Consider the following 18849-nt stretch of genomic DNA (forward strand, 5'->3'; position numbering starts at 1 on the left):
CGGCCGCCCGCGCCCCGCCTGCTGTCCCCGGGGCGCGCCCGCATCTCCTCTAGTCCCCGCCGGCTCCCGGCCCGGGGCGAGGGCAGCGGCCTCTCCACCCCGCCCGCCGGGCTCGGCTCCGTGCCCGCCGCCGCGGCATGCCCAGCGCTCCGCAGGCGCCCGCGCGGCCGCCCAAAGAAAGCCCCGAGCAAGGACCCCGCGCTGGCCGCGCCATGGCGGCCGCCGGCGGGGACGCGGAGCAGGTAACGGGGCCGGGGGCGGCGGGGCCGCCGCGCTCCGAGAGCGCCGCACCGCGGGGCCGGGGCTGCTCCTGAACCCTGCTAATTGGCCGGCAGCTTCGCAATTAGGAGGGAGGCCCTGGGAGTAGTGGTGGATGGCGAGCTGACTGTGAGCTGGCAGCCGGCAGGAAATGCAGGCAGCAGGGTGCAGGCGGAGGCAGTGTCCGGCTTTCATAAGCTAAAACACGAGTTCCACCTCAACACGGGGGTGAACTTCTTTACGCTGAGGCTGGCAGAGCACTGGAATAGGCTGCCCAAGGGAGTCTGGGGTTTTCCTTCTCTGGAAACATTCAAAACCCCGCTGGAGGCTTTCCTGTGTCACCTGCTCTGGGTGACCCTACCTTTGTCTCCAAAGGTCTCTTCCAGCCCTCACTACTCTGGGCACATATATAAAGGCGTTATAAAATTCAGTACAGTTTCCAAAACGTTGCCAGCTGTCAGTCTGGCTGCATATACTCATGGCTCTTTTTGTGTTAACTGGGGTTACGTTTGTTTTGTGATTTGGTTTCCTTTTCGTTTTTAATTGGTCTTTGATTGGGGTTTTATGTATCATCACAACAGAACGTGAGCTGGCAGTGCTGTGCTTTGTCAGACATTGAGCATACGGAGGCATTGCCTGGGCAAGGCTCAGGACACCTCTCCAGTTTGTCTGTGACACTGGTGGAGAGACCAGCCCAAGCTCCAAACCCAGCAGAGCTGACAGCAGGGAGATGGCAGGTTGGTAATGTGGCCTGTCAGAAAAGTGGGAAAGAATCCAGTTCATCATAAACAAAACAAAGCAAAAAAAGAGCAGCAGATTGAGTTGTTGTAATTCATAAAACATTGTCACAGAGGTGAGAGGGAACACCATCTCCTGCATGTCCATCATCTTGTGACTCACTGTCCCTGGAGGTTGCAAAGATGAGGTTGGAGTGGGAGATTCCAAACATTATCAAACGTGCTCCAGGCTGCCATCTCCACTAGTTCACCTTCCCAGTCCCCTCTGCCTCGAGCTCCTGTTCCCTGCTGCCTCCCCACCCTTAGTTCTGCAAGTCCAACACCACCTGGAAGCACTTCTTTCTAAACATCCCTGCAAAGGTTTTGGCACCAAGTAGCCACCTGTCTGCCTGCTGGTTTTTCTGCATGCTGATTTGGCTTTGGTTCTCTCTGTTAGTGTTGACAAAATACTCCCCCCCAGTGTGGATTCTTGCTTGTATTTTTCTTGGGAATGTTTTTAATGGGCATTAATGACCGAGGTGAGCAGTAGAGCAGCTAAACATTTGCCATTTTAGAAAAACTTCTCAAGCTTCTAGTTGCTGCAATTAAAAAAAAATGAATCCTACATAAAAGCACCCCATAAAAGCAGCTTTTTACTGTGGTAATGTAGGTAGAAACCTTACCTCTGACAGCAGAGATACCTTGGTTAATATACAGATATGGGTATTAATGTAATAAACAATGGAATGTGGAAAAAATACAAGATTATTTTTTCTTTCTAAAGAAAGATTTTAGTAATGCAATTTGTTTTCTGACTAAACTGCATGTAAAGCAACTTTATGTAGTAAAATTGTAGGAATGTAACGTTCATAAAATCATTTGCATATGTTTTTTGTGGTATTTTTGAGTGCTGTTTAAAATGTTTATTGACTAATAAAGTCTGTTCTACTGAAATTTGTAAATCCAGCAAAATAAACCTACAGCAAAACTGATTTAATAGGAAAACTATTAGTCAAGCTTTTAAAAATTGAAACTGTTAGATGCATTTATTTTCCCTTTTTTTGTGCAGTAGTCCATAACATAATTCTGCTGGTGCAATAGCTGTGGGCTATTGCACTCAAGTAAATTTTAGGTGAGACCTTTCCTGTGCAGGATAGTCAGACTTGCACCTTATTTGGGGTTTTGTTTGTTTCCATGTGTGACGTCCCTGGCAGAGCATAAAGGGCAATGTGTAAACATGCAATTATTTTGTAATTGAAGTTCATTAGCACAAATTAGACAATTTTGCTGTAGTATGGAAGTACTAATCCTTTAAATCCAGTTTGAGAGCTTGAATTCTTAGGTTTGATGATGTGTTTCTGATGGTTTTTCTTTAATTTATTTATTTTCTTTTTAGGATGGGTTACATCCAAGACACCTTATCCCAGAGCTTTGTAGACTGTTTTATGGTCTAGGCTGGGTAACAGGAACTGGTGGAGGAATCAGCTTGAAACATGGGTAAGTAATAGAGCTAATGTGGTGAGGGAGAGGCTGGCTGTGTTTAGTAGCTGGTGAGGGCATTTCAGTTCCATGAGAAATGTTTGAAAGAGTGAGCAAGAAGTTGAAGGGGGAAATTAGCAGTATGCCAAAATTAACCATATAGGAGGAAGGTGAAGAGTCTGAATTAATCATTGCAGACCCTTCCATGGGGAGAGACAACTTCAGAGAGTGACCTTATCCTGTCCTTTGTTTAAGGTGGATTTAAAGAACAATGTGTTCCCCCTTTTCATTTCACTGACTATAGAATTTAGAGTGGGTTACATCAGGCACACAGCTTTCAGATGCCTGTGGTTAAGTAAGATCAGTCTCACCCTGGATGTATTTTACAAGCCAGACATTTCCTCTAAGAAGAAAATTACTGTTCCACTGAGGTAATTTCTAAGGGGACAAATACTTTACCTATAATTAAAGCACGACAGGTAACAACAATTTTTGGTTTGTGTCTCCTACAAAGAAGCACCACTTTGTGTTTTAACTTGCCTGTCTCCTGCCTTTTTATAATCCCCAATCCTTTTAGTGGGAACAGAGCTCCTCTCAGTGGCCACTGCAAAAAAAGATAAGTCCTCATTCTGCAACGAGCCTTGCACAGTGCCTGCAATTCTGTACCCAGTCACAAGGTTGTGACATGATCTTGAAAGGATCTGACCTCCCATTTTCCTGGTATACACTTGCATGCATGCACAGACAGCCATTGCTATTCAAAGATGTATTTTATATATATATATGAATAAAAAACCCTAAATGCTCATACTTGAGCTGTTTGGACTTTGTGCAGATCATTTCACCTCCCTGCTTGATTTTGCAAGCAAAGCCACACAGTAATAATAATGAGATGCATGAAAAGAGGATAAATTCTGTGGGAACATCTTTCTAGCACTGATTTGTCATCAGTATCTAAATGTAGCCTGTTTTCTTTGTCATTCCAGTGCAGCTCCTGTTGGTTTTGGCAAGACAAATAGCATTATCAGAAAATGCACTAATACAGTTTTCCTTAGTAGTTCTATAGCTTGTTTACTTGGCATTGTTAAAAGAGAAAATGTAAAAGAACAGCTGAAATTTGATTCAAATATAACAACTGTTTTTACCAGGTAATCTTAATCAGCCTTACTGTGCACTTCGTATCAACTGTCAAGGAAAAAAAAAATGCCAATTTGTACTTGGCATAGCATATTGAAAATGGATGTAGAATTCTTTGTGAGGTATCTTGTATTTGAAGACTTTGTTTAATCATCAGATTAAATAAAGACTTTATTTAATCATCAGATTTTCTCTTTCTGATTAAGTTCTTAAAAATAAAAAAATCTAGTTTAAGAAAAGTTGTGTGTCTGTAAGTAACTGAGTTCACCACTTGATTTCTTATCTTGCTCATGCAAATGAATCAGGACTAAATTAATGCAATGCCAGCAGTGTTAATTCATGAATGTCAAAAATTGCAAACATGATAAAGCCGCATTTTTCTGTGCTTCACAGACATTTTACCACTATGAATAGTACATCATCTTAAGAGTTTTATTTTTGGAAGAATTAAAATCATGAAATTGTTTCGATTGGTAAAAATCCTTCCTATCATTGGATGTCCAACCATAAACCTACCACTGTCAAGTTCTCCACTAAACCACATTCCTAAGCACCATGCCTAAATGTCTTTTAAAAACTTCCAGAGATGGTGAGCCAACTGCTTTCCTGAGCAGTCTATTCCAATGTTTAGTAACCCTTTCAGTGAAGAAATTTTTCCTTATGTCCAATTTAAACCTCTCCTGATGTAAATTGAGGTAATTTCCTCTAGTTGTGTCACTGGTTACCTGGCAGAAGAGACCAACTTCATCTTGCTACAGCCTCCTTTCAGGCAGTTGTAGAGAGTGTAGTTGTAGAGAGTTCAGTGAGGTCTCCCCTGAGCCTCCTTTTCTCCAGGCTAAACACCCCCAGCTCCCTCAGCTGCTCCTCACAAGACTTGTGCTCCAGACTCTTCACCAGCTCCAATACTCTTGTCCAGAACTACAAAGATCCCATGGTCCACCATAGGAAAAGTGTCTGTAACTTGACTAATTATTCACTAGATGTCTCTGTGCTCCTGAATTTAGTACGTGGCTGCTGAAGCCAGATAGTGATTGCAATTCAGAGAGAGAACATAGTTGTGGTTTTTGTGCTAATAATGAAAATAATGCAGTACCATCTTGAAATCTTTTTAGTTTCAGTTTTTACGTTTTTTTTTCATGTAGTCCTTGCAAGAAGGGATGCACTTCTACTTAAATTTCAGTCATTTAATTGCACTGAATTAGTGCTATCTCTTTATCACCATAACTAAATGTGGAACTGCACTAGAAACCTAACCTGCACAGTTAAAATAAAAAAGTACTTACAATGTTGAATGTTGCAAATAATTATTACTGTTTAAAGATAGTTTATGGATTTTTATGTAATGGTTTTGTCACCTGCCTTGTCACAGATCAGTATCTCTTTGCAATTTCTCATTTAATTTTTATTCTGAATTCTTGGAATTTGAGTTTGAGTTGCTGCAGGGAGAGGCTGTTTTTCTTTGTTGGAGAAATAAGGCTGCACTTCGTATATGTGTTTCGGATACCTGTCAAGTTGAAAGCAGGTTTTTGTACCCCTGCAAGATAAAGATTTATTTGCCCTTGTACAATTTGGTTCTATTTTGAAAACTGTCTACCTGTCAATGTATGGGAAGAACAAGAAAGTTTTTAAATTGTGAGGGTCTAGATTTGCTATTTCCTTTTCATGGTTCAAGAACTCAAATGCCTGTGCAGTGGAAACAGTCATTGCTCAGCTGTGTTTACTGATTTTTCTCATCTGCAACTTCTCCTAGGGATGAAATCTACATTGCTCCTTCAGGAGTCCAAAAGGAAAGAATACAGGTGTGTTAAACTGTACTTTTTACCTCAGAGCTCATCTTGAGATGGAGGAAAGTGCCTTTGTTTAGAGTTTTATTTTTCCTTATGTGAAGTTACAGACTTGTTATACTGTTAACTACATTAGTGAAACAACTGCTGATTTCTCCCAGTATTCCACTATCATAGCAAGCCAGTATGTGTTTCAGTGGCCAGTGCAGATTAGTCTTGATCTTCTCCTTGCTTTAAATTAACACAAAGCAGCATGATAGTGGAGCATTACTCCAGTCCAGCTTTATTCTTTGTCAGGCTTGGTTGGCTAGACCTGTCTGGCTACAGTTTCAAGTTACCCACGTGAATAGACATTAACACCTCATTGCTGTTTATTTTCATTTGAGTGATTGCAAATATTTGTCTTGATACTCTCAGTAAATAACTGGGCTCTCCCCATGAAAAGGTGACCTTGTCTCTCTGTCTGCTTCCAAAAAACCCATAATGTAAGAGGAGGGGGGAATGGTAAATGATACCTGATTCATGACAGCAGGAACTCCCCCAGAACAGAGTAATACATGGAAAGGATTTGTCATCCCATTAATCTGAGGATAAATACAGTGAGGACTGAAAGGAATTTCTTCACTGATAGAAACTTGGGGTCTTAGAGCAGTGTTTGCTGGGGATGTGGAGAGGTAAGGCAGGCAGAGGTATGTAAGATAACCACGATGCTCTGGTCTGTGCTCACAGTGACAGAGGATTAAGCACAGTCAGTGAGGCAATCTCCTCTAATCGTATTTTCTGCTGATTTTTAAAATAACATTACAATTTTACTACTATCCTGAACAATTCTTTGTACTATTATGAATAGCTAATTGATGCAAACGTAAGATTCATGTAAAGCTACTAAAAGCAAAGTTTAAAATGAAATAGTTCTATAAGTTAAATGTATTATTTTTAACTTATGTTGTTTGTTGGCTCTTTTAAGTGGGGAAAGAAAAGTACATCTACATTTCTTACTTTGAATCAGTTACTCCTTTTCCTTTTAATCTGTTGTTATTACTGAGCTACACTATCTCCTTTCTGAGAAAATTGTAGTTTTACAAATATCTTCATGGCATCAGTTTGAGGAAAAGGAGTACCTAATATTAATTTCCATTACACAATGTTGGTAAGTGCTATTAGAAGCTGGAATAAATGCAGAGCATTACAGCACTTTTACAAAGTTCAAATCACATTCTGTATTAAATACATGGTTTGTCTATATTTTTTTCCCTAGAGGGAAAACAAAACTATTTGAGGTTAAATATCAAACAAAACTGTCACAGATTAAAATAATTTCTTCTTTCTTACAGCCAGAAGATATGTTTGTTTGTGATATAAATGAACAGGACATCAGTGGTCCTCCGCTTCACAAGAAACTAAAGAAAAGCCAGTGCACACCTCTTTTTATGAATGCCTACACTATGAGAGGTATGTAGCAATGTTTGTAGTTCAGCAGTGACTGAAACACTGTATATGTACATCCACAAAATTGCTATTCAGCACCATATTCTTTATACATAGAAAGTTACAATGAAATAAACATGAAACTATAAAATAAGTTGATTTACAAAGGTATATATACAGTGGGATATTATCCATCCTAACATCCTGTCAGTATCTCTTGCAATTTAATCCTCTCTTGTAGCTATGTTTGTGATCATGTTTTCAGCACTGATTTTTAGTGCAGAGTATTGGTAGGTTGCAGGGGAAGCCTGGGATTACAGCAATTTTATATCAGTGGTTTTGCCAATTCAGCTATTACAGTTTAAATCCTTTTGCATCCATTGCCTGAGATTAACAGTTATAAAATAGAAATATGTGAAAACAGTATGAAACTTTTCTTTTGCAGGAAGACAGCAATAGAGAGCTTTTGATATTGTGTAAAATTTACGTCTGTTATTTTAGAAAGGACTTAGGGAGTCTCTTCTGGTCTTCCTGCACAAGCAGCTTACATGTGTCTTCAAGAAATAACAACATTGCATCTTTATAAGTAGATTATGATTATTACCTATCTTTCCATCATGACACAATGAGATGATGAAATTTTTTTCAGAGGATCAGCAGATAATTGAGGAAAAGATAAAACGAAAGTAAAAGGCTTTAAACTTTCATTTGAGAAATAAGTTTGGAAATTCTTTATAACCTCAGAACTCTGATAAAATTAAGAGTGTTTCAGTCATTTTAGTATGTAAAGAAATGTACAAGTAGTGTTTTTGCTTGAATTTATGCAAGCAGTGTCCCTCCTGGAATGTGTCACTAACTGAAGGTTAACACAAGTGTCCTAAGACAATCCATAATTATTCCTTATATGAGTATTTACCTCATACCTTCATTTAGGTTGCTGTATATTTTTTCCTCTCATACAGCAGGTCAACATTTGCTAAGATGCCTAATCAAAGGAAATTGATCTAGTATGTGAATACAATTTTCTTAATAGAGGCATTTAAAAATTAATTCTAAATTTTCTTTTTCTCTTCCTAGGGGCAGGCGCAGTGATCCATACACATTCCAAGGCTGCTGTTATGGCTACCCTTCTTTACCCAGGGAGTGAGTTCTCTATTACCCATCAGGAGATGATAAAAGGAATCCAGAAGTGTACTTCAGGAGGCTATTACAGGTACTTCTCTATATTTGGGAAAAGAGGTGTGATGTTTGATCATTTGTTTTCAGCAATATCAATACAAGTCATTTGAGTTATATACTTGAAAGTGTATAGTACAAGGCATTAAGAATAAGAAGTAAAAAGACCTCTGGAATTAATGAGTCACCACTGGCTTTCTGTAGAATCTGAAGCCTGTGTAAGGGATCTGAGATAAAATCTTGTAATGCCAAGGCTCCTGTGGTCTGTTGAGCTACAGGAAGAAGCCAAATAAAGAGCTACATCCTGAGATGTTACCACATCTGCACAACATTCAGCTGAAGCTGGAGCCAGCCAGCACCAGGTTGGATTGATAGCATGTACAAACTACATTTGGGTGGACTTCACATATCACTGCCTGTGCTAGTTTAGGGCATGTTAAGAGAGTAGAGGATTTCAGATTTACTTGACAGAGTTTGAAAGAAAATTCAGAATAAACAGCTCATTAAAGATAATGTTATTACTTTTCAAGGATGAGCTCTGAGGTAAGTGCTGAGTTATTCCAAATTATGTGTGATGGCTTGTTTTGAGGTCTCCACCCACAGAGTGTTGAATTGGGATCTGCAAACAACATTTATATAACATGTGACAAGGAGATGAGAAATTGAAATGCTAAATTCTTTCCACTTTTTGATGTTAATTTTTGTATCTAACTATTGCCCTTTGGCAAGGGAGCAAGCCATATGATTTTACGCCCAGGCATATTTTATTCCATTTTGGTTGACTTGCCAACTTTACTTTCTTGTCACCATTAGCATGTGCATTTTTAATGTGGTAAAAAGGAAGCCCTTGTACTCAATTGTCTAACAACATCGGTTTTTTTTTTAAATCCACAACATTTTTTATGCATTTTGAGCTCTCAAGCACTCCTAAATATTAGTCAGGAAACATTGTATTTATTGGGTTCCATACCACCAAGTTTTCTGTGTCATTCTATTAATTTACCAGAAAAACCCAGAAGTCAAAGCTCCAGGTTATGTGGCTCATAAGCACGTGTTCATTCACACTAGACTGATTCCATTGGCTTGCCTCACACAAGTCTACCCATTGAATTCAAAAGCAAAATGGGACCTTGGATTTAAAATACAAAATGGCACTTTTCAAAAATGGGATTGCACGTTGTTTCTAGTTGCATAAATCTTTTCTGGAAGCTGTCCAGGAGAATGCTACAGATAGAATAATCAGAAGTATATGTTGGCCTAAATATGACTCCAGTGATGCCACACTAGTTTTACCTTTGATTTCCATAGAAGGAGAATTAGATTAGGTTTGAAAGTCAGACTGTCACAAGGTATTTTACATCCATGTTTGACTAAATGTAGGCTGCTTATGTTTCAATTTAAAAAAAAGAGATCCCAACTATTTAGTTAATTCTTGACATTTTTTAGGTATTAGTTCTTGATAGAAAGCTTATGGTCCTGGTTAGGAATCAGTTATATTTATAGCAGCTTCCAAGCTCAAGCAGAACCTAGAAAGTCAATCCATTATCTCATTTGGCCCAATTAGTAACAAACACTCCAAGTGTAATTTCAGTGATCCAAATTTATAAGAGTCAACGTAGAGCTTCAAATGCCACCTCACTTTCTTCATTCACTATTTTTATAGCCTTCCTTGAGAAAGTGTCAGCATTGAGAACTGTAAGAGATGAGACTTTATCTTCTGAATATTTGATTTCAAATACAAGCTGTTGGTGTTGGGTTTTTTACCATTGCTTTCTTTCCGTGTTTCACAAAAGAAAGTGCTACTAGCATCCACTCTTGAAATATCTATGTGATCTCAATGATAAATCTGAACCTGAACTGGGGACTTATTAAAACTGTTTAAACAAGTTTCTGCTAGTGTTAATTAAGGTTCAAACAATGCCAAATATCCCAGTCCTCCTTCAGAAGAAACTCTTAGGCAAGTTCCACTGAATAACGTGCATCATCTTGTCTTGGAGCTGGGGTTCTCAGGCTCTCTTAAGATCACATGTAGCCCACCAATGACTCCATCACAGAGAATTTATTTTTCATGTGTTGACTCTACTTTCTATTTATATGCCTTAGCAGGACAATCTTCCAGGGGCTTTTTGGACTGCCTAAATTAATTTTTCTTCTGCTCTCCAGCAAACAGCTTCATTTCCTTCTATATGATATGATTCTTTTAAATAATTTAATCTGAGGTAAAACTTGTAGATGATGCCAGTACAGGATGAAAAGTTTGAAAAAGTTGTAAAGGGACCCAACTACAAAGTGATATGGGAATAAACAGCTACACCTAATAGATTAAAGTTTTCTTTTTGTGCCTCAAGTGTAGCTTGGGTATTGCCAGCATAATATGTGTTTGGGAGTGAGAGACGTTCCTGAGAATTCCTGTGCTACAGCATGACACACAAGAGAAGACAATAAAATCTAGTGCTGAGAATTTAACATTTTACACAGTCAGAGGATAACTTCTTTCCTAGGGAAAAGTTTCATACATCCAAGCACAGGGTTTTTTAAATACGTGAAAATGTCTTTTTTTATAGATATGATGATACACTAGTGGTTCCTATTATTGAGAATACACCAGAAGAGAAGGATCTCAAGGACAGGATGGCACGTGCAATGGAAAAATACCCAGACTCTTGTGCTGTCCTGGTCAGGCGTCACGGTGTTTATGTATGGGGAGAGACATGGGAAAAAGCCAAAACGATGTGAGTACAGCTCAGGAATATGCTATCTCTTCTCTCAAGATCTTAATGAACTTAATGCTATGTATATTTCCAGCCTTGGACAATGATTCAGAATATTAAGGCCTCGCTGCATGTACAGGGAGCTTTTGGGAATGGATTCATCCACGATTCCATTGCTTGGTTTTCCTTTCATATCAGTGCTGGCTGATAGGGTTGCCAACATTTTCCTTTCAGACAAGTCAACAAATCCCTCCTCATATGAAACATACAGGCAATCTCTGCTTTTATATGACACCTGCCAATACTGTTTGTGTAACCCTCCCTAGTCCCATTTTTGGAATTTACCTCACCTGCTGATGGAAATGCAGCAAATCAATATTATGTAGGAAAATGGCACTTTCCATTCCTCAGCACTGGAAATAAACAATAATAGAGCTGTCCAGTCAGACTGTCACATTGGTGATAAAATCTTAAGGAAGGAAAATACTAATTTTCATAAAACATGATAAGGCTTGAGCTTTACTTACATTGCATTTTTCCCCTATTTATTTTAGGTGTGAATGTTATGACTACTTGTTTGATATCGCAGTGCAGATGAAGCAGCATGGGCTAGATCCTTCAAAACATCCAGCAGGAGAAAATGGGATCTTGTAAATGTCAACAACATTTATACTCAGGTGTGAATTTATCTGTAAGGATGATCTGTTTGGAGAGAGAGACTACAGATGACACCATCACTTCAGTCTGCTTTCCCACTCAGGAAACTTCAGTATTGCTCATCTTTCCCCAGTCTGCTCTGTAACCACTGCAGTTGTGTCTATGCCTGAAATAGACACAACTGCAGTGGTTACAGAGCAGGTTTTTCATTATTAGACACAATGCAGCAAAATATATATGTATTAATATGTCCATTGGATATTTAGTGCCAATGGACAGCATGGGGTGTCATTTCTTTTTAAAACAAAATAATATCAAGTATTTCCAGAAAAGCCAATGAACTAAAAAGGCCAGAGCCTAGTGAGGTGATGTGGACAGAGATGTCTCAACACCCACATTTGTTCTTTTGCAGGATCAGGTTTGATTTCAGACCATCTCACCAACCCAGTTGGGTTTTATGGGGTTTGGTTTTTTCCTTCAGTGTGTCTGGTTTGAGTTTGACTGATTAGTGTTACCTGTTTACTTCATGCAGGAAATCACATTGACTTTTTTTTTTTTCTACTGTAGCAAGGATCAGTTTTGAAAGTTTTCATAAGAAATTTTTGAAGTTAAAGCCAATAGATAACATGATCAGGGTGTACTTGACATGAAGGATACCTGAAACAATTCTCACATATGCACAGCTTGGTATGACAAAATGCAGTGGTAGCATAACATTTCAGAGCTGGAAAATACAAGTTTAAAGGTACCAGTACTGAGATTATGAAGGAATTTCTTGACCAAAGCAGTGGTGTAATTAAACAGGATAGGCTAATGACAAATGCTTGCCCAAGCAACATAAGCCCAGAAGAGAGAGGGACTTGGCTCCTCAGGGTGGGCCTTTATGCCCACCATGGAGGAGGAAGCAGTGGGGCAGGAGGTGTGCTGTCAGGGAGCCTCTGCCTTTGCAGGTGTTTAGGGTGCTGCTGCTGCCTACAGTGATGCAGACACTTTGGCTGCCACACCTGCTCAGAGCTACCTCATGGCCCACGAGGGCCACTCTAAAACTACTCCTCAGCCCCTGAAATTGGATAAGTTGGGCTACTGTAGTGGCATGAATATTCCTTTGCCTATTTATTGTGACAAGTTTTAGAATATTTTTGCCTTTACTTTGTTTCTCCTGTGCAGGTTTCTCACATGATGATGGGAGTTCCAGCTTTCACCCCACACTATTGAAGCCAGAAGGGGGTGCTGATCCTCAGCTGATTGACAAATGTCAGCAGGAACTTTTAACTCCTAAATGCACCCAAGAATTAAAGGAGCGTTAAAAAAACCCCAACTACTGAACAATCATTGTAATTTACAAGTCCTGTTGAATGCCACAGTAGGAGGAATGAAAATCCAGATGCAAAAAGACTTTGGAAAAATTTGGAGAACTAATATCACGTTTTGGTTTTGTGCCTTAAAAATATGCATTTCAACAACCTGCATTTGTTGATCCTGCACTAATGCTACATCATTTAACGTGAAATAAATCTGCATTTCTGAAAGTTGTTGTAGCTTTTTTTCTTCCAGAAAAAAAGTGAGGACAGCCCCTTAATTAGAAGTTAATAAAGTTTAAAGCATTGTTTGAACTGTTGATTCCTTCATACCATGTTCATGTTTATGTTTTGAGGTTTTTTCTTTTTTTAAAATAAGCCTGTAGCATATGTGTTTTTAAATTCTTTTAATTGTCATTATAATGGGAAAGAAATTTTATAGCATTTTGTAGTTGTTACCGAGGGACTGCTCTGGGTCTTACCTTTTTAATTCCTTCACTTTGAATAACAGCTTTTTATGACCTCTGCTTAGCACTAACCCCCCCCCCCAGGTAGATTTAATCAAACTGGTCATTAAAACACAGCCTCACCTAATTATGACAGTATCTTCTTTTAAAATCTTGTGGAGTGGTCCCCTGGTGGCATCAGTGTAAGCCTCAATTGACCAGTGTTCTAATTGAGTATTGAGACCTCAGTCCCGAGGGTGAGCTGAGGCAGGCTAAGTGCCAGCTGACCCTGGCTTCTGCTAGGGGCTGTGCATTCCCACCCCTTCCCCTTCCATCATCTCTGGCACTTGTCTTTTGAGCTTCCATGAGGTGAATTAATTCTTCAACCTAAAATAAAACTACTGAGGGAGTGGGAAAAAATTGTTTAAATTATTTCCTACTAAGCCACTGCTAAAAACACTGAATCAAGTCAAAGGTGGGTCCAAACAGAACCTAGAACCAGGGCAAGAGGAGATGGCTGATGCCAGAGGAGGCAGACACCACTTCCCCTTTTTCCTGGGGATGACAATTAAGGTCAGTGTTTTGTGTACCTTAGGCATGTTTGCCCTTCCCTCTTGTACCTCTGTACCTGCAGTGTGCAACATTTAACCCTTAGGGGGACCTTGGTTATTGTGAAATAATGATTATCACTGAATAACTACAGGTTATTGGTTATATGTTTTATTGATATCTTTTTTCATTATTAGACACTCGTCTGTCAATGGGAAATAGTTTGCAGTGATTCCACCTCTTAGTGTATGTGGATTGCAGTAGGAACTAGTGTGAAAATGCTGGTTTTTGGACCAGAGGGTGACTGGACAGGCTGCTTCACCTAACCATAAAATATCTCTGAAGTGTGTTCAAGACTTGAGAGGTGCAGCTGACCTTAAGAGAAAGCAGACTGTAATTCTCTTAGCTTTTCTTCCCTGTGATGTACTAATAAAAACACTTCTTCATATGATAATCCAATTAGTCTTGAAATCTAGTTGCCATCTATTTGTTGTGGCCTTTAATTCTTTATTTTAACTTTTTATTTTTGCAAAAAATAACTTTGTGTGATATTCTGATGATGATTTCAGAATAGGTGATAATTGTATGGTTCCGTGATACTGATGTTTTTACATTTGATGTTTTTTTGTTTTGCTTATGTAAAGACAGACCATAAAAGAATACTCATGAGGAAAGGTATTTTTTGCCAAATACATTCCTCTGGGGTTGTGTTAGTTACAGTATCCACTTTCTCATGCAGCTACAATTTGCTCTGTAGCCTTTCTAAAATCTGTAAATCATCACACTCCTACAGTAGTGGTTAAGTTCTTTCATACAGGATTCCTAGATTCTCAGAGTCCCATTCATTGATTTGGAAATGAGTTAAATGCACCCTTCTCATGTCTTCTGATATGAATCCTAATCAAAGAAGTTAATGCTTTCACAACTCTGGTGGCTTCATAACCCTGAGAAATAATTACTGTTTCCTGAAGTGCTCAGAAAGCTCTGGCAGTTCAGCTCCAATTATGTAGAACAAAAATAGGAGAATGTCTCATACGATTCAAAGCATCTTGACTCATAATTTTTAAGTCTATCTCTTTTCCTGATGTAAATAGTAGGCTTATAAGCCAGCTAGGTATTTTTCTGTGTTTGCAGCAAAGACTTGATCTCCACCAAAGCTGATTATCTAGGTTTAGTATCACCAGATAGGCTCATGGCAGAATGACATAATTCCCGTTTAAATGGCTCATCCAAAAAGCTAAGTAAGTTCCAACATTTCTCAATAAAAGTAGCTTCCTAGCAAACATCCTGCTTGCTTTCCAAGAAGGAAATAAAACTGCAGAATACAGGATCTTGAAATGTGAAAGAGATAGAACTCTTAACTTACCGTAAGCAGTTATATGTTCTGTTGTAAATGCTGTAATGCCTGAACAGTTGGCATCCTCTTCAACTCTGAAATTTTAATTAAAAAATTAACATTAAAAAAGCCCACTGACTAGTGGAAAATTACAAATAAACCAGTAGCCTTCCTCTAAACTGTTTTCTTTTGCTGCACATATTGGCAAACAGGTTTGTAACAGTTTTTTGCTATTTTACAGAAGATGGCAAATGGGAGAAAAGATCCCTGGAACACTCTAAATGGATTACTCTCATACTGAGGAGTAGAAGAAAATATATAGTTTGATATTAATCCTTCCTGATTTCAAAACAGTTAAAAAACCTTTGAAAAGGCTTCATTTTCCAAGCTCCGTCGTAGTTGTATTTAAGGTTTGTTCTAAGGGGGGGGTGAACCCTTGCAGGCTTTGGTTTTGTTTTGTTTTCCTGCCTGTTAGGTGAAATAGAAGTTGTGCCTAACAGTACCAGGTTGTGTCCAAGGACAGCCCTCTGAGCTGAGGCAGAGTTTTTAACAGTGTGTAGAGGAGCCTGTGATTGTACTTTGCTACTAACTAATCTAAGCCTTCATGGATCTGGACATTTGCTTAAATTTCAAGTCGGCTTAATGTTAAAGGTTTAATGTTACTCCAGAAGAATGCCACCTGACCTGATTTTTAAGAATGAATTTTTAAGTCCCTGAGTCTGAAAAAGAGCTCTCAGGCATTTATCCTGGACTGCTCAAGGTTTTGCTGCATATAATGGGTGGTAAATAAAATCTGGCTTTTGGTTGACTTGATTAGCACAGGGCTGCATTTCTGCTAAATATGAGTGCCAGAGTTTCAGCATATACTGGGTGGACTATTGCAAAATTATTTTGGAGGTGAAACCTCTAGTGAAACCACATCCATTGCCTATTTCTTAGGATTTTAATCTATTGAAATCAAAAGCAATTCCAAATATTAAATTTTTAAATTTTTCTATAGTCTTCACACTTAATTTAGCATCTGCTAGTTTTTGCTAGAGCAGTCAAAGAAAACCAGTGACTGCCTAATGCTCAGTGCAAAAAATGGATTGAGCATGTTTGTCTGGATGGCCAGTTGTGGAAAGTCATATACTCTGAGTAACATTGACAAACACTCTCTGTACTTATATATATATGTGTGTTGGGCTTTTTAACTGTAAGAGACCGTGCTGTTGGACTAGCAAGTTTCTCCCATCTATGACAGATAAAATTACACGTTAATCTCCAGAAACCAGATCAACAGGAATTTATTTAAGTAGTGAAGCATAAATTCTCTCTCCTTAATGAGACTCAGATTAGCTTGAATTTCTCTAATGGTAATTTCTGGTTATTACAAACAGAATACACTGGATATAGAAGAAAGAATAGGTTTTATATTTAAAACAAAGAGCTGGATGTCTAGATTTTGTGGCTGATTGAACTGTTACCTTAAGGTCATGCCTTGAACAGTTCACTTTGATGGGAGTTTCAAAAGACCTTGAATGAATCAGATACCTCCCTAAATCCCATTGGAAAATTATGGGATTCATTTTGTTAGGCTCCCCTCTTAACTCTGAGGATGTAGCTGTCATTATTTCAATCAGGAGTAAAAAAGAAAAAAAACAGAGAAGGTCACCTTGAGTACAAGCTGCCAACTTATCACTGCAGTGTCCCAGTTTGATATCAAATATCTAACTGGTATTTTTCCCCATGCTAGAAACTTGTAGTTAAGAAAAAGATTACATAACTTTGTTTCACCTAGAAGGAATTTACAAACCCAAGAAATCAGGAACTGACCTGTCTGCTTACTCCAATGTGCATTAAGACTACCAAAAGTAACACAGCACAATTTCTGTGACTCCAATTTCTCCCTTCCCAAACGATACCAGCTGTCTGTCTTTCCAGATGAAGCCTCTGTTTTATAATGTCATTTTTTTAGTTCCTGTTCTCCAGACAAAGCAGGCTGCCCTGACAGTCCCCGTGTCAGGGCAGTTCCTGAGAACACTGGTGAGGAGTATGTGTGAATGACGACTGCGCATTGCCTGGGCTCAGCAGTTTGCTGGGTACTTAACATGAACGATTCAATTTCTTTTGTCTTTATGCTTTGTCTCATTTCCGTGTTTTATTCAGTTTTAGTCCTGCTTTTCTGTAAGATTTTCTTCCTTCTGGTGTTTTCCTTACAATCATTGAAACCAAATGTAAACTTAGTACCATTTGCATTCTGGTTGAACTTTCAAACCCAGGAGTATTTTTGTGTTAGCAAACATCTCGTTCCTGATTCATCTGCTACATCCCTGACATATCCGGGCATGTCCTGTTATTGTCTGTTTGCAAAATTTTGGTACTTAAAACAGTTAATGTGTCTTTTGTATCTCAGACACACTAGGATTTTGCAAGCAAGTGTCTGTTGATTGCAAGAGCATATGAGCAAGTATGAGACTAATTTCCTGTTAAGGAGTCGCTACATTAAAAGGATATTTGCATAATCATAGACCAAGATAATGTAGGGAAAACCCCTGAGATCATTCTGCTGCCAGGATTAAGCCAAGCCCAACATGTAATTTATTTGAATGCATGAAAGCTGCTTCTTATCGTTCACTTCTATCTCAAGTCTCCAAGCACTTTAGTTGGCAGCAGCAGGCTCTAACTCCTCCTGGGTAATTCATTATCCTCAACAACTTTTAAAAGGGTTATTTTAAGTTTAACTTAACAGTCCCTGCAACTTAATTAATACAATAAAAAAACTATTCCTTTTATGAATTTCTGTCACATGTTCAAAATCAAGCTGCAGCATCTTCTTGGGTCATCATTTTATTTTATGCCCTCCCCTTCAGGTTGTGATAACTTCAGAAATATTGCATGCACCACAGAAACAGGGGTTCAGGACTACAGCTATAAAAACATAGGCAAAACCTATGAGATTTCTTAATGCAGTTACTTTTTTCAACTTCTATATAAATAAAAAGTGTCCACATAGGAGTTCACCTATGGAGAAGGACCTGAAAAGAAAGTACATTAGCAATGAAAAATCAAGGCACCTACCAGTGCTGTTTCTGAACAGATTAATACTTAGGGCTGGAGGTTCCTGATTTCCATTTTAAATTCAGGTACATGACTGAAGTTTTATTTGGAGAATCTCACTGTCAAATAAAAAATTTGTCACGCTTGCCACCTGGTACTTCCTCCAGGTAAACATGCTTAGAGGCTTACGGCTAGAGTGCTGTAGTAGTACCTGAAAGGTTGGTTTTTCGGGGTTTTTTTTTTGTTTGTTTGGGGTTTTTTGGGTTTGTTTTTTTGTTGTTGTTGGTTGTTTGTTTGGGTTTTTTTGGGTTTTTTTTTGTTTTGTTTTTGTTTTTGTTTTTAACTCTGCTTGGATAAGTAAGTTATTTAAACCCAGAAAACCAATTGCCAGGAAAAAAAAAAAAAAGACAAAAAAATCCCAAGGCTCCTGTCATGCTTGCTTGCCGTGGTTAGAACAAATGGGGATACAAAGGATACAAAGAGATGTGTAGGTGTAGCAAGAGGGCAGCTGCTGTTTCTGAAAAGCAGCGGAGGGAGGAGAACCCATTGTAGCATTTCAGGGACAGCTCAGGCTATCAAGCCTCCAGCCATAGCACAAGAGGAAAGAACAGACATTATGATAACAGATTATTTAATTGTAGAAAAGGCAAGAAGAGAGAATATAATTAAGGTCTCAGACACCTAAATAAAAAGCATCTAGTAGCAGTGGTAGCTACATTAGCAGATAAGAACAGTTAAACAAATAGCATGGTGATCACTCTCCATTTCAGTTTAAACACTAATAAAACAATTCCACTCCACTAGAAAGTTGTACCATGATTTACTATAACTATAT

General features: G+C 38.7%; 1 protein-coding gene and 1 long non-coding RNA gene across 4 annotated transcripts in view; one reads left to right on the plus strand and one right to left on the minus strand.

The window, feature by feature from the left end:
- The first annotated feature begins 108 nt into the window (after positions 1-108).
- On the plus strand, positions 109-12875 carry APIP (APAF1 interacting protein). Its single transcript, XM_064425046.1, has 8 exons — positions 109-242; positions 2371-2471; positions 5341-5389; positions 6709-6826; positions 7880-8015; positions 10543-10710; positions 11244-11366; positions 12514-12875. The coding sequence occupies exons 1-7, from the start codon at positions 138-140 to the stop codon at positions 11341-11343; spliced, it is 777 nt and encodes a 258-aa protein (XP_064281116.1). The 5' UTR covers positions 109-137; the 3' UTR covers positions 11344-11366; positions 12514-12875.
- LOC135303342 (uncharacterized) overlaps positions 10950-18849 on the minus strand; it is a 49187-nt gene continuing 41287 nt past the window's right edge. The window contains exons 2-6 of one of the 3 annotated variants that reach the window (XR_010364811.1): positions 18492-18595; positions 16630-16706; positions 15006-15070; positions 11217-11391; positions 10950-11102 (exon numbers count right to left, since the gene is read on the minus strand). This is a non-coding gene — a long non-coding RNA (uncharacterized LOC135303342). Of the gene's footprint in view, positions 11103-11216; positions 11409-15005; positions 15071-16629; positions 16707-18491; positions 18596-18849 lie in introns of all 3 variants that reach the window. The other 2 variants (XR_010364809.1, XR_010364810.1) reach the window with 2 other exon arrangements.

The sequence above is a fragment of the Passer domesticus genome, chromosome 6, assembly GCF_036417665.1.
Source record: "Passer domesticus isolate bPasDom1 chromosome 6, bPasDom1.hap1, whole genome shotgun sequence".
Taxonomy (NCBI): domain Eukaryota; kingdom Metazoa; phylum Chordata; class Aves; order Passeriformes; family Passeridae; genus Passer; species Passer domesticus.

Bases quoted from the DNA above. Each gene is read 5' to 3' on its own strand.
- APIP (XM_064425046.1), top strand. From the start codon at position 138: ATGCCCAGCGCTCCGCAGGCGCCCGCGCGGCCGCCCAAAGAAAGCCCC. The intron at 243-2,370 runs GTAACGGGGCCG...TTTTCTTTTTAG, and splicing joins CCGGCGGGGACGCGGAGCAG to GATGGGTTACATCCAAGACA. The intron at 2,472-5,340 runs GTAAGTAATAGA...AACTTCTCCTAG, and splicing joins GGAATCAGCTTGAAACATGG to GGATGAAATCTACATTGCTC.